Genomic DNA, 15,345 nt, shown 5'->3' on the forward strand with positions numbered 1-15,345 from the left:
CCCCCCCACCTCTTTTTACTCATGACGCAGCCCCCATGCTGAGGGGTCAGGACCCTCCCCCAGGCACGAGATTTTAAGGAGCTGGCCGCGGGCTGGGGGCTTCCTACCCCCTGGGAAGGGTGGGAGCTCACCAGCCGCCGCCGTCAGTCTGTCTGTCGCCTCCACGCCTCCCCCCTCCAGCGTCCCGCGCCTGCAGCTTTCCCCGAAGACATTTGGTGTCAGTATAAGGACGGCTTTTTCTCGCACGCGGCGCAGCTCGGTCTCGCCGCCGCCGCACGTCCCCGCACCGCCAGGCGCTCGGGCTCCTCCGCAGCCCCCGCCGCGCGCAGACCCCGCGCTTCGAGCCCCGAGCCGGAGGCGCGAGCAGAGCCGAGGCGGGCGAGAGACCGGCCTCAGCCCTGCGCTCCCCGCCGCGCTGGTCTCTCCCGGGCACTTGCCCCGCTGCTCGGTCCCCGCAGCACCCGCGCCCCCGCCCCGGCCCGGAGCGCCGCGCTCCCGCCCGCCGCCAGCCCAGAGCCTCGCCGTCCCTCCCGCCCGCCGCCTCCTCCTCCCGACATGGCCCGGGCCCCCGGGCCCGCCGCCCCCCGCCCGCCGCCCCCTGCGCCTCGGGGACTCAGCTGATCCTGAATTGGCGGGGGGTCGGCTGGCGGGGCTGGGGGTCCCTCTCGATCGCCGGCTTCGGGTGGGGACGCGTTGTCCCCGCGTCTCTAACCTGGACGACCCCCCGCGGCCGGGCCACGTCCATGCCAAGGTAGGTGGGGGCTGGGTGGGTGGGGGGAAGGAAGGGAGGGCTCCGCTTCGATGACAGTTTCTTGGCGCGTTGGCTTCTCTCTTCACTGGGGCATTTATTTATTTATTTCTGGGGACCGATCCTCCCCACCCGCGCGTACCCGTTAGGTGAGCCCCCCATCCCGCGCCTTCGGGGCCATGCCTTGGGAGGAAGGACAGGAAACTTTGACCGGTCCCCTCTCCAAGGCCACGAAAGTTCTCTCGGTGCCAATACTGAAGCCAGCTGAGCCAGCGCTGCAGAAATTTATTCAACAAGTCAGGCTGCCGGCCGGGGCCCGGGCTGTCCGCGCGTCCGGCCGCCCCTCCCGCGGCTGCGGCTCTGCGGGCAGCTGGGCCAGAGCTGGTGCCGGTGTCCGGCGGGCTGAGCTGGGAGCGCTGGCCTGGGAGCGCGGCAGCGGGGGGCACTGGATGGGGGAATCCCGGGCAGGGTTTAACTTTCCTGGAGGCGGGGGTGGCGGAGACCCCCTCTTTGGCTGGCACACCAGCGGGGCGGAGGCCTCGCTGCATGAAGCCTGGCCAGGGTCGGAGCCGGGGCTGCAGGGGTGAAAGGGACCCTCGGCCGGCTGGAGGTGTTATGTAATGAGTGCTTATGATGATTGGGTGCTAATTGCCTGCTGGGTGGTGCTGTGGGGGACTAGGGGGCTTGGCGGTGGTGGGGAGGCCTCTTTTGGGGGAAGTCATGGTGCCTGGGGGAGGGGGCTGTGGTGGGGCCCAGGCTGAGGCCTCAGTCAGCCCCTCTGCTGGTGTCTTTCTGCCCTGTCAGAGCCCTGGGGTCTCCTGATCTGAGGATGAGATTGGGGTCTGAGAAGACCTCTGAGCTATATTCTCGTCCTGAGGGTCTGTATCCTGGGTCCAGGTGTGTGTGTGTGTGTTTGTGTGTGTGTGTGTGTGTGAGAGAGAGAGACAGAGAGAATGAGCGAGCGCTGGAGTGGGCCTGCGTGTCTGGCGTGTGTGGTGTGCCGGGGTCTGATCACCATGCCAGGAGAGTCCTCGTTGGAGCACTCAGATTGGCCCAGGCGGTGGCCAGTTCGTCCTCTGTCTCTCACTGCCTGGAGGATTCACCCCGCAGACGCTGGCACCACCTCGGGGCTAGGACGCTGTGTGAACAGGGGTGTGGGTCTGTGGCCCAGCCCAGGGGAAGGGTTTGGCACATGGTGTGGGCCTACCTCCCTGCACCCTGTCCTCAGACCCTGCTGGCACCTGGTCACCTCTTGGATCTGTGGCTCCTCTTAGCCCTAAGGACTCGCTTCCGGAACTCTTGTCCACCCTTCAGGACAAACTTTCTGTTCAGGCTTCAGGATCCAGGGCTGGGCTGGGGACTGGGCTGGGAGTCTAGAGACCTCCCTGTTCCCTTCCTGCCTCCAACGTCAATGCAGAGACAGAGGGAGGGGACACCAGTGGGTGACAGGTCAGGACAGGACAGGGTGACACTGAGCAGGGACCAGGTCTGGGGCCGCAGCAGGGGGAGGAAGAGGAAAAGGAAAGAGTGTGCCTGGAGGCTGTTGAGCTGGCCTGGCACCAAACCCATGAATCTGCCCACAACTCCAGAGGGCCTGGTCACCACACCGTGCCCCCTCCACGCTCTCTTCCTAGCTGTGCAGAGCTGCTGTGCCTGCCCCAGGGCTCACAATGGGAGGCTTGGGGAAGGGGCTGCTGGCCTGGCTGGAGGCCCCTTCCCCTTCCTTTGACCAAAGTTCTCTGCCCGCTTCTTCGCTTCTTCTGCATTCCTTCGTCCTCACCCTGTATGCCCCTCCCCTCCGTCCCCATTCCAAGCCCTCCTGAGAAAGCTGGGGCTGAGAGGGCATCTTCCAGGCCCACCAGGGGGCGCCAGGCTGTCCTCGGGTCCCGTGGCCTCCCCTTGACCTTGAGTGGTCCGGTAGGGGTGGAGGGTGCCGTGAGAACCCCATCCTCTCTCACACTCTCTCTGCTCCAGACATCCTCCTGAGCCCATAGCCAAGCTGGGAGCAGTTTTGGGGACTGCAGCCTCTCTGTGGTTCTGGATCCAGTTCCCCGCCCTGAGCCCACGGGGGTCACCACCTCTGACTCCCCTCCCCCAGTCTCCTTCCTCGTGCCCCCCTCCGTGGCCCTCTCTGCCACCTTCACCCCACACCCCAAGTGTGGCTGCCCTGGGCCTCAGCCCCAAGGAAGGGGCTCTCAGGCCGGTATGTTTCTGGGCACCACTCTGTCCCTCCCCCACGCTGGCAGGGCTCCCGCCACCCTGCAGTTCCTAGCGCTTTCCAAGGTAACCAAACAGGCTCCTATGTGGCTCTTTGATCCGTGGCTGTCTCCACTTCAGCAGCTGCCTTCTTTTGATTCCCAGCCCCCCAGCTCGTGGTGTCAAAAACTGTCTGGAAAGAGGGGATGCTGGGCTGGTCACGGGGTCTAGAGAGACCCCTCTGGGCTGCAGGGAGAGCAGGGCGCTCTCCCCTCCATCCCTTCTCCTCTGCAGCCAGCTCTTCCGCTGTTGCTGCTCCTCTTCCTCGCCTGTCCCCCTGTCCCCACTTCTCCTTTCCAACCCCTTCCCTACCTCCTGTTCTTTGCCGCTGAATGTTTTCTTCCCATATGTTCCTAGGACATGCCCCAGCCTTAATGCCCTCAGTCTACTCTTGTGCCCCTGGAGTCCTGGGTCTGGCCTGGGGGCTCAAAGAGCCCAGGGTGCTGTGTGTGCCCTGCACACTCTGGGTGCGTGGTCTGTAGATCTCTGGGAGTGTGAGTGTGCAGGTCTGTGGGTCTGTGGGTCCAGGGATCTATGGATCTGTGGGTGTGTCTGTGAATCTGTGGATGGTGGATCCATGGGTCCGTGGATCTGTGGATCCTGATATCCAGGAAGATGTGGGTTGAGTCTGTCCCCCACCGTGGCTGCCAGTCTACAGAGGGAAGAAAACAAATTGGATTTTCTGATTTCCTTTTCTCTTTCTCTCTAATATTTATTCTTCACGTACTGCGTTCTAAGGCCTGTTCTGGTCACTGGGGGACACAGCAGTGAACGGAAGGGAACAGACAAAACCTGCCCTTTTGGAGCTGCTGTGCCTGTGAGAGGATCTGGCCTCCCCTGCCAGGTGCCTTGTGGGGACATGGCCACGAGTCCTGGTTTCCACTCGTGCTCTCGGATTGGAGAACCCAGACCGTATTGATAGATGAGGGGTACAGATCACAGAGGATTTAGCACGGTGTGTTTGGACACCTTTGCAAAAGAACTGGGTGCTTTTGGGGCTCCTTGAGCAGGAGAGGACGAGAAGGACGTGGTATCTTGAGGGTGGAGGTTCTGTGGAGGCTGTGGGCTCTTCAGGGCTAGGTTCAGTGCAGACCTGGCCCTGCCTGCCAGAACTTTTCCCTTCATCTCTGAGGTCTGCCTCTGCCCACTGCACCCTTCTCCTGGACTCTGGCCAGAGTGGTCTGGCTAACGGTGCATGTAGAGAGGCGCATTAGGGTCTTGCTGCCTGCCCTACTCTGTTGAGCAGCGGGGGCTGCATCCAGCCCTCTGTTGTTCTAGGGTCTTAGGCCCCTTTTGGGAGGGGCCTAAGCTCTGTCCCAGCTGGGGTAGAGATGAGCAAGTCCACAACTATGGCAAGAGGATCACGTCACCTAGCATCACAGGAGCATCCGCTTCTTATAAAACTGGGATAATACCTTCCACCTGAAAGGATTTTTGTGAGGCTCAGACGTGTTTCTGTGGCACCTAGCATGGGGCCTCATACAACGAAGCTGTCTTTTCTTTCATGAAGTTGCTTTCCAAATGTTTTTCCCCATTTGCTATCTGGTTTTCAAGGCAGAAAAGGCATCGTCTTCTGCATTTTATACAAAAGGAAATGAAGCTTGGGGAGACCATGTGATGTGGGGAGGGCAGAGCTGGTCCTTGAGTCCTGGGACTCCTGATCCAGTGCTCTTCCTGCTGGCCACCCCTCCCTCCCATCAGGGGCCATGTTCCCCCTGATTTGCTAGCTGAAGTAAGACCCAAGGCCCTAATTGCTGCAGAGTGAGTAAAAACTGATCAGCAGAAGCGCCTGCTGGGAGATGTTCAAACACACCGATGGCGGTTCCGACACAGCCTCGCTTGCCGCACTTGTCATAAGGCTGAGAGCTGGCTGAAAACAAACAAATGGCAATGCCTGGTGACAGACACGTGGGCAGGTGCAGGGGGTGGGGGGGCGGGTAGGCTGCAACCTCTTGTCCACAGTCTGGCCTGGACAACCCTTTAACTGGTGACCTGGAGCTGGACTGCCCGGATCCAAACCCCAGCTCTTTTACTAAGTAGCTTTTGACCTTGGGAAGATCCTTTAACCTTCCAGTGCCTCAGTTTCCTCACCTATAAGGTGGACAGAGCAAAAGCACTTCTCAAAAGCTTACTCTGTGCCTGGCATATAGTAAGTATTCACAGATCATGTCGGCTTTGATTTTCGTTGGACATCACGGGAGGGGTTGCTGACTGAGAACCTACTCAATAGGCTGCGGAGCTGGGAGGGCTAGCTGTTCATTTCTGAGGTGAATGACTACAAGATGTGGGCAGGCTCAGCTGACCAGACTAGAGCAAGTTTTGTGACAGGTCATGCAATTGGGGGAGCCGCACTTCCGTCTTTCCTCTTTAGGCTGAGAAGCTCTGGCTTGGCTCAGCTTCTCTGAAGAAGATCTGAAGGGATCAGTGGACCACATGCCCCACAGGTGCTGCAGTAGGACTGTGTTGCCAGCTGGGCCCTGATGCTCCCAGTCTGCATCAGGAAAGGCCAGAATCAGGCAGCTAACCTGTCTGTTGTACTCTGGGTGGCTTGGTGCAAATCCGGTCCTGCCCATGCAGAGGAAAGGGCACAGACTTGAGTGTGACTGTGGAGGGGGTCCCAGGGAGGCATACGATGTGGAAATTGTCACCCAAGGAATGGTTGAGGGAGCTGGTGACAAGAGGCCTGGGGCAGATGAGGCTCAGGGGTGGGCGGGCTGTCGTCATGCGTCTGCAGGGCTGTCATGCGGAAGAGGGAACAGATAGAGGGTTCCAGGAGCTCTGGGACGCTGGCTGGAAGATTCTGGAAGGCAGGCTTCCTGCAGTCTCACAAAGGCTTTTCTGCAGATCACCAGATGCAGGCTCTGCATTGGTTTGTATGTGTGAGTGGCTGTTGTGTCTATGTGTGTGTGTGATTGTGTGTATGTGTCTGTGTGTGTGCATATGTGTCAGTGTGAGTGTATGTGATCTGTGTGATTGTGTGCATACCTATGTGTCTGGGTAAGTGTGTGATTGTGTGTATGTGAGTGTGTCTGTGTGAGTTATGTGTGTGCCTGTAAATGGGTGTTTTGTGTGTTTGTGTGTGTAATTGCATGTATGTATGTCTGTGAGTATATGTCTTTGTGATTGTACGTTATGTGTGTGTGATTGTGTGTGCCTGTGTATCTTTGTGTGCATGCATGTCTGTGTGTGTCAGTGTGAGTGTATGTTATGTGAGTGTATTTGTGTGATTGTGTGCATATGTATGTGTCTGTGATTGTGTATGTATGTGTCTGTGATTGTGTATGTATGTGTCTGTGAGTGTGTGTGTGTATGTGTGTATGTCTGCATGTGTGATTGTGTGTATGGGAGTGTGTGCGTCTGCGTGAGTGGGTGCTGGTGTATCTATGTACCGTGTGTGGTTGTGTGTCTGTGTGAGTGTGTGTTATGTGTGTATGTCTGTGTGTGATTGTGTGTCTGTGTGTGTTTCTGTGTGAATGGGTACTGGTGTATCTATGTGCCGTGTGTGGTTGTGTGTCTGTGTGAATGTGTGTTGTGTGTGAATGTCTGTGTGTGTGATTGTGTGTCTGTGTGTTATGTGTGTATATCTGTGTAATTGTGTGTCTGTGTATGCCTGTGTGTGTGATTGTGTGTCTGTGTGAGTGTATGCTGGTGTACCCATGTGCCATGTGTGATTGTATGCCTGTGTGTGTGATTGTGTGTCTGTGTGTTGATGTGTGTGTTATGTGTGTAACTGTGTAATTGTGTTTCTGTGTATGTCTGTGTGTGTAATTGTGTGTCTGTGAGTGTGTGTGTCTGTGTGAGTGCATGCTGGTGTACCCAAGTGCCATGTGTGTGATTGTGTGTGTGTTTGTGTTATGTGCGTATGTCTGCATGTGTGTGATTGTGTTTCTGTGTTATGTATGTGTGTGTAACCATGTGTCTGTGTATGTGATTATGTGTCTGTGTGTCTGTATGAGTGCATGCTGGTGTACCCATGTGCCATGTGTGTGATTGTGTGTGAGTGTGTGTCTGTGTGTTATGTGTGTGTGCATATGTCTGTGTGTGTGAGGTTGTGTCTGCAAGTGTGTGTTATGTGTGTATGTCTGTGTGTGATTGTGTGTGAGTGTGGTATGGAGCATGTGATTGTGGGTGTGTGAGTGTGACTGTGTGATTTTTGTGCTTTTGAAACAATGCGAGTTTAAAACCAGACACTGTTTCTGGGACCCCTGGGGTTCAGGAGTCTGGAACTCCATGGCTGAGGATACTAACAAGGATGGGAAACTGTCGAGGGTCTCACTGTGCACCTGCCTAGTGCTCAGTGGTGCTACCCTAGCTTGTCTGCACAGCAGCCCTGCCATGGTGCGGCCGTCTCCTCATTTTATAGACAGGGTAGCTGTGGGCACCTGCCAGGCTGAGTTGTGTGCCAAGGTGGATTGGTGTTGGGACCCGAATACAGGTCTCAGCTTCCACTGCCTGTGCTTTGAAACCCACATTAGAGATTCAGGGTGATTGTAGTTAATATTTTGGGCCTCCGAAGTTCTGGGTGATTCTAAGATAGTCTGAAATTCCTGGATTCTAGTATTTCCTGTACGAATTTGTTGCTTGTTCTTCTAGCAGTGTGTGGTTGTTGACAAAAGGATAAGCAAGTTGCCTCCCTGTATGAAAACACACATGTGCACACACATACATAAACATGCACACACACACATGAGGTGACCAGGGCAGACCTCAGGTCTTCCTCCACCAGGGCTCTGAGCTCTGAAGTTACAGGACATCCTGACACTGCACTTCCAGGGCTCTAGAGTGCTGGCTGGAAGATTCTGGGAGGCAGGTTTCCCCACTGCCTTGGGAAGACTTGGGCATCTTGCTTGGGCATCTTGGCTGGACCAGCAGCTGTATTGCCACTGTCTGATGACTCAGCTTGGGGAGGCCTGGTTCCAGGGCACCATTCCCATCCCAGGTTGGTGCCTGGAATGGTTCAGTGCTTGGGCTCGGGAGTAAGCAGACCAGAACTGGGACAGTAACTGCCCAGTACCAGCTGGCTGACTATGGTCATGGCTGTACTTCCCTGTTCCCCTGTCTCCCTCTCCATGAAGTAAGAATGAGAATGGTCTGTATGCCATGGAGTTGTGGTAAAAATGGACACAGATGATGCATAGAGAGCCTGTTGGCCATTGCTTGATGGGGTCATGGTGGTGATAGTGGTGATGATGGTGATGGTGGTGGTGATGGAAGTGATGGTGTTAGTGATGGTGGTGGTGGTGATGATGATGGTGTTGGTGATGATGGTGGTGATGGTGTTGGTGATGGTGGTGATGATGGTGTTGGTGATGATGATGGTGTTGGTGATGGTGATGATGGTGATGATGATGGTGTTGGTGATGGTTGTGATGATGTTGGTGTTGGTGATGGTGGTGATGGTGATGATGACAGTGTTGGTGATGGTGATGATGGTGGTGATGATGGTGTTGGTGATGGTGATGATGTTGGTGTTGGTGGTGGTGATAATGTTGGTGATGGTGGTGATGATGATGGTGTTGGTGATGGTGGTGATGATGTTGGTGTTGGTGGTGATGATGTTGGTTTTGGTGGTGGTGGTGATGGTGGTGGTGATGATGGTGTTGGTGATGGTGGTGATGGTGTTGGTGATGGTGGTGGTGATGATGGTGGTGATGGTGGTGATGATGTTGGTGTTGGTGATGGTGGTGGTGGTGGTGATGGTGTTGGTGATGATGGTGATGATGGTGTTGGTGATGGTGATGATGGTGATGATGGTGTTGGTGATGGTGATGATGGTGATGGTGATGATGATGGTGTTGGTGATGGTGATGGTGATGATGCTGGTGTTGGTGATGGTGATGGTGATGGTGACGATGATGTTGTTGGTGATGGTGATGGTGATGATGTTGATGTTGGTGATGGTGATGATGTTGGTGATGGTGATGGTGATGATGATGGTGTTGGTGATGGTGATGGTGATGATGATGGTGTTGGTGATGATGTTGGTGTTAGTGATGGTGGTGGTGATGGTGTTAGTGATGGTGGTGGTGATGGTGTTGATGGTCATCATAGTGGTGAGGGTAATGGTGGTGATAGTGATGATGATGGTGATGGTAATGGTGGTGGTGATGATGGTTTTGGTTATGGTGATGGTGGTGGTGGTGGTAATGGTGGAGGTGGTGATGGTGGTGGTGGTGATGTTGATCATGTTGGTGGTGAGGACAATGATGGTGATACTGGTGATGGTGGTGATGGTGGTGGTGGTGATGATGCTAGTGTTGGTGATGGTGATGGTGGTGGTGATGGTGGTGGTGGTGATGGTGGTGTTGGTGATGGTGGTGATGGTGGATGTGGTGGTGGTGATGGTGGTGGTGATGGTGGAGGTGGTGATAATGATAATGGTGGTGATGGTGGTGGTGGTGATGATGGTGTTGGTGCTGGTGGTGGTGGTGGTGATGGTGGAGGTGGTGATAATAATGGTGGTGGTGATGATGGTGTTGGTGTTGCTGGTGGTGGTGGTGATGGTGGTGGTGATGGTGGAGGTGGTGATGATAATGTTGGTGTTGGTGCTGGTGGTGGTGATGGTGGAGGTGGTGATAATGATAATGGTGGTGGTGATGGTGGTGGTGGTGATGATGGTGTTGGTGTTGGTGGTGGTGATGGTGTTGGTGTTGGTGATGGTGGTGGTGATGGTGGAGGTGGTGATAATTATAATGATGGTGGTGGTGACGATGATGGTGCTGGTGTTGGTGATGGTGATGGTGGTGATGGTGATGGCGATGGCAGAGAATGGGCTGGGGTAGCAGCCCCTGGGGATGACACAGCTGGACCAGTGCATGCTCAGCCATCCACCAGAGTGCCTCCGCATTTACATCATGTTGCTTCTATTTTTTTTGAGATGGAGTCTTGCTCTGTCACCCAGGCTGGAGTGCAGTGGTACAATCGTGGCTCACTGCAACCTCCGCCTCCTGGGTTCAAGCAATTCTTCTGTCTCAGCCTCCCGAGTAGCTGTGACTACAGGTGTGTGCCATCACGCCTGGCTTATTTTTGTGTTTTTAGTAGAGTTGGGGTTTCACCATGTTGGCCAGGGTGGTCTCCAACTCCTGACCTCAGATGATCTACTTGCCTCAGCCTCCCAAAGTGCTGGGATTACAGGCGTGAGATACCACACCTGGCAGTCCATCATGTTGCTTCTTAACAAGAGCTTGCTGAAGCAGGTTGGAGGAGGGCTGAGCTTTACAGAGAAAAACTGAGGCTCTAAGAGGCTGACAGAGTCAGGAATGCGAGTCTGTGTTCCAGACACAGGAGGCTTCTGCTCCTATCCCTGCTCTTGGAGGCCAGCCCAATTGCCACACTGCTGCTTGGTGGGCCACTCAGGGGAAGGAGCATCAGGGTTAGGCCCTGGGAGCACCTAGAAGGGGACACAGGGACGTGGAGGCAGCTCAGACTCTGGCACCTGATGGACCCGAGTTTGAATCCACCAATGCTGTCACCTAAAGCAAGTCCTTTAGTCTCTGTAACTGCGGACAGATTGGAGCCCAGGGAGGCCCAGCTGCCAGTCCCCTCAGGGCTTCCAACCATGGGCACACAGGCACCTGGGATAGGAGCTGGGCCAGAGACACAGGAAAGAGAGATTTCTGGACTGGACTTGGGGGCTTTGGGAGTGGGGAGTGGGTCAGAGAGTAGTGGCCTGGGAAGCTGCTAAGGAACAGGTCAGAGGGAGATGGTCTGGGTGGTCACTGGGAGCGGGTCAGAGGGTGGAGGCTGGGTGGTCACTGGAAGCAGGTCAGAGGGTGGAGGCTGGGTGGCTGCTGGGAGCAGGTCAGAGGGTGGAGGCTGGGTGGTCACTGGAACAGGTCAGAGGGTGGAGGCTGGGTGGCTGCTGGGAGCAGGTCAGAGGGTGGAGGCTGGGTGGACACTGGGGAGAGAGTTGAGGGTGGTGGCCTTAGGGGTGTGGTTTCTGGGAGCCCCACAGTGAGGGGAGAGGTGTGAGCACAGAGGGCAGCACAGTGTGGCGGCATTAAACAGGCCAAGAGAGGCAACAAGCAAGTCAGTGCAAGCGACGTAGCCCAGAGGCAGGAAGGGGGTAGTTTTGTGCAGTCCCGGAGGCCGGAGGAACTCTTTCCACCTGTGTGGTTTCAGTAAGGACTTCGGTAATGCCGGGGCGAGGGTTGCAGGTGTGCCACTGCGGTTGCTGCAAGACCAGGTGCTTTACCTCGAGAATAAATCTCAATCCACTGCCTTCTCCCTGTCTTCACCGGCAGCCAAGGGCAGGCCAGCCCAGCTCCTCCCAGCCCTTCCTGCTCCACCCCTGCCCCTTCATCCACTCTCCCTTCAGCCCCTAGAGAGATGGCTTAGAAACAGACCAGAGCACACCACTGCCCTGCCTAAAACCCACTTGTGGCCTCTATTGAACTTGGGATAAAACCCACGCTCCTCTGTGTTCTCCCCTAGGGCCCTGCCGAACTCTTTGGTTTCATCCACCTCCCTGCCCGAGGCTCAGCCTCACTTCTGTTCCTTAAATGCACTGAGCGGGCCCCATTCTCCTGGCCTTCGCACGTGCTGGTCCTCCTGTGCTCTTCCAGCCAATTGGTGAGGGCTGCGGCCTCCCGATTCTTGGTTTTCACTTAAACATCTCTTCCTTTAGAGAGGGCAAGATGATTATCTCCACTCCCACCTTTCCCCCTTGTTTATTTACTTCCCAGCACTTTTTATTCACTCAGTCAACAAATATTGATTGAGCACCTAGTATGCTCCAGGCACCATTCCAGGTGCTGGGGATACATACAGCAGTGAGGGGATACACCTCCTTTACGGGCTTCTCTTAGGTTGGGGAGACACACACCAAATCATGGAGATAGAAAGACCTAAATTATGCACCGTGTTTGATGGTGATAAGAGTTGTGGAAAAGCAGAAAGAGAGAAATTAATTGATCGGTGTGTCTCTCTCCTCTGCGGAAGTGTGGGCTGAATGGGGGCTGGTGCTGAGTCTGCCTCGTGCCCCAGCATAGCCTGAAGCCCACACAGTGCCCACACATAGTAGGTGCTCATTGGACAAATGAATGAATCAGTAGGGCCTGGGAGAACAGGGCCTGGGGGGAAGAAGAAGGTGCCCCAGTGAGAGGGAAGAGCGGGAGCAGGGCCTAGGACCTGAGGAGGTCCAATCTGGCCAGAGCAAATGGCCAGGGGAGGGAGTGGTGGGCTCTGAGGCTGGCACGGTGGTGGGCAGAGCTGGAGCCACCCTAGGGAGGGTGTGTTTCAGCCCAGGAGGTTGACACGTGGCAGGCCAAGGTGCCTGGGAGCTTATGTAAGGCCCGTGGCTGCTTTTCTGGAATCAAGAGCAAAGCCCTGAGCTCAGGAGAAAACTCTGCCTCCCTGACCAGCCAGGGGAAGTGGCAGGAGGTGCCAACTCCCGCCTGTTGCCCCCGGGAGCCAGATAAATGTCCAAATGCATCAGCTCCGGGTGGCTTGGTTGACAACCCAGGAGCAGCTGGGTGGGCACCAGGGATGTGGACCCTGTCTCTCAATCCCACGGCCCAGACTGGCCCTGTAGGGGTTCTAGGGTCCCAGGGACCCCAGTGGACAAAGTTTTAGGGACTAGTGCCCTTGGGGGTGAGATGGTGAGGGGCAGGCCCTGGGAGTGGCTGTCCGTCCCATCTTGCCATTGACCGATTGCGGAGGCTCTCGGCCAGCAAGGGCGCCATCAGTTGTCATGAAGCTTGCCTGGGGGTCTGGTGCTGGGATTCTGGCCTCTGAATGCCACCTAGTGCTTCACTTGGCTGGGTGCATAGCCTTGACAACCCGCTTTGTTCTCTTGGCCTCAGTTTCTTCACCTGCCAAATGGGGATAATAGTCCTCCTGAGGTTGTTGTGAGCATCAGACAAGGCGAGGGAGTAGAAGTGCCCTGAGCTGGAGTCGGAGCCAGCGAGATGATTTGCAACACCTAGAACAAAATGAAAATGTGGGACCTCTTGATAAGCAATTAAGAATTTCATGTTGGTGACAGCAGAATTCTAAAGCAAGTTCAGGGCTCTTCTGAGCACAGGGCCCTGTGCAGCTGCCTGAGCCACAGACTCAGGAAGCGGGCTCTGACCGGAATTTTTTTTTTTTTTTTTTTTTTTTTGGTGACAGAGTCTTGCTCTGTTGCCCAGGCTGGAATGCAGTGGTGTGATCTCGGCTCACTACAACCTCCACCTCCCATGTTCAAGTGATTCTCATGCCTCAGCCTCCCGAGTAGCTGGGATTACGGCCTGCGCCACCACTCCCAGCTAATTTTTGTATTTTTAGTACAGATGAGGTCTCACTATGTTGGCCAGGTTGGTCTCAAACTCCTGACCTCAGGTGATCCACCCACCTTGGCCTCCCAAAGTGCTGGGATTACAGCTGTGAGTCACGCGCCTGGCCTTTGGCTGGGATTCTATTTCTGCTGTTACTCTGCTACATGTCTGTCGTGTCCCTTCTCTGGGCCTCGGTTTCTTCATCTTTAAGGCAAGGAGGTTGGACTTTAAGATTTCTGGGTTCTCAGCCTTGTAAGGCAGTGGCTGGGAGGTCCCTGGGTCAAGGGCTCAGGAGGCCTCCTGCCTCCACTTGCTGCCTCCAGTGGGCTCATGTCACCCCTGCTTGAGACTGTCATGATTTGCTATGGTCCCGGAGGTGCAGAGCAAAGTCCTAATTCAGCCCATCAGGGCCTGCGTGTCCCACCCAGCCTCACTTCCCACCACTTGGCTTCCCCCCTGTGCTCTTCTGAGCCTCAGGGTCTTCTCACTGGCTCTTCCCCCTGTCTGAAAAGCTTTTCCCTTCCCCCTGGACCTGGCCAAATCCTTTGCTACATCATTAAAATCCCAGCTCAGGGGGTCACTTCCTCAGGGAAGCCAACTGTGATTCCCTCCTGGCTTGCCAGGCTTCCCCCAGTCTCTGATTCTGCAGCACCCCAACTTTGCCTTTGTAACCTGCATTGTCCTAGCAATGATGTCTGTCTTTACAATCACCTCTTTTTTCTTGCAAGTTTTCTTTACCTTTTGTGGTGCAATAAATACATAGCTCTAGTCTTGTAAAAAAGTTAAGATCCCTTCCTTCCTTCCTTCCTTCCTTTCTTCCTTCCTTCCCTCCCTCCCTCCCTCCCTCTCTCCCTCGCTCGCTCCCTCCCTCCCTCTCTCCCTTCCTTCTTTCTTTTTTGATTGTCTATAATTACTTAAACATTTTTTTCTCTTAAATAATGAAAGATTTCAAATACAGAAAATTGCCAATAGACAAAAAAAGAGTTAATATCACAATTATATTCTAAGAAGGCTTTATTCTCCCCACTATCTTCGTTTGCCAAAACTGAGGCTCAGCCAGGGTGAGCAGACTTGCCCCATGATCACGCAGCTTGGAAGCAGATTCCAAGTTGGGTGCAGCTGGGCCCTCAGCTGTTTCATAATCCTCATGCAAGAGTGAGGGTGTGGGGCCTGTGGGGCTCAGGTGGGGCTGTCAGAGCCGCATCTGTCCACTTATTGGTGGAGAGGCAGGTTGGGGAGCATGTACCAGGCCTGTCCCCACCACGTGCCACCCTCTCTGTCTTCCCCAGGGCTCCCAGCTCAGCGTGGACATGGCTGAGAGCGCCTCCCCGCCCTCCTCATCTGCAGCAGCCCCAGCCGCTGAGCCAGGAGTCACCACGGAGCAGCCCAGACCCCGGAGCCCCCCATCCTCCCCGCCAGGCCTGGAGGAGTCCCTGGATGGAGCTGATCCTCATGTCCCACACCCAGACCTGGCGCCTGTTGCCTTCTTCTGCCTGCGACAGACCACCAGCCCCCGGAACTGGTGTATCAAGATGGTGTGCAACCCATATCCTCCGCAGCCTCGGCTGATCGGGGCCCTGCAGGGGCTGAAGGGTGGGAGGCTGGATTGAGTCCTGCTGCTCACACCTTGCTCCGGCTGGGAGACCTGAGGTCTGCGGTGAGGCCACTGGTTCTTGGTGGTGGTGAGCGAGCTCAGAGGGTGGCTCTAGGGAGACCTCAAACGGATGAGGACCTGGTGTTCTGCTGATGTGAAGGTTCTGGAAGTTGCTGGTGGCTGTGGGGTCAGTCCCGTGGCTGGCTGGCTCAGAAAGTCCTTGAGTGTGGGCCCCAGACCTGTGCTGGGCTGGGAATGCAGATCAGTCAGACTCTGGAGCCGCCTGATGGGCTGTGACCATACAGAGGATGGGAGCTGTGATCAGGAACTGTGGGCGTGGGCAGCGGGGCAGCCGATCCCAACACACAGGGCAGGACTCATTCTCCTTGCTGTGCCTCCAAGCAGCCTCTTCCCAGGCCTCCTGCCTCCACTTGCTGCCTCCAGTGGGCTCATGTCACCCCTGCTTGAGACTGTCATGATTTGCTATGGTC

At 55.7% G+C, this 15,345-nt stretch overlaps 1 protein-coding gene across 1 annotated transcript in view; it reads left to right on the forward strand.

The window, feature by feature from the left end:
• Nucleotides 1-644: 644 nt before the first annotated feature.
• The window catches only part of CACNA1I (calcium voltage-gated channel subunit alpha1 I), a 133,076-nt gene continuing 118,375 nt past the window's right edge, over nucleotides 645-15,345 (forward strand). Inside the window, exons 1-2 of the mRNA XM_054470172.2 lie at nucleotides 645-751; nucleotides 14,550-14,806. Coding sequence (XP_054326147.1) covers nucleotides 14,571-14,806 — 236 coding nt within the window. The 5' untranslated portion in view covers nucleotides 645-751; nucleotides 14,550-14,570. The remainder of the gene's footprint in view (nucleotides 752-14,549; nucleotides 14,807-15,345) is intronic.

This window comes from Pongo pygmaeus, chromosome 23, assembly GCF_028885625.2.
Source record: "Pongo pygmaeus isolate AG05252 chromosome 23, NHGRI_mPonPyg2-v2.0_pri, whole genome shotgun sequence".
Lineage (NCBI taxonomy): Eukaryota > Metazoa > Chordata > Mammalia > Primates > Hominidae > Pongo > Pongo pygmaeus.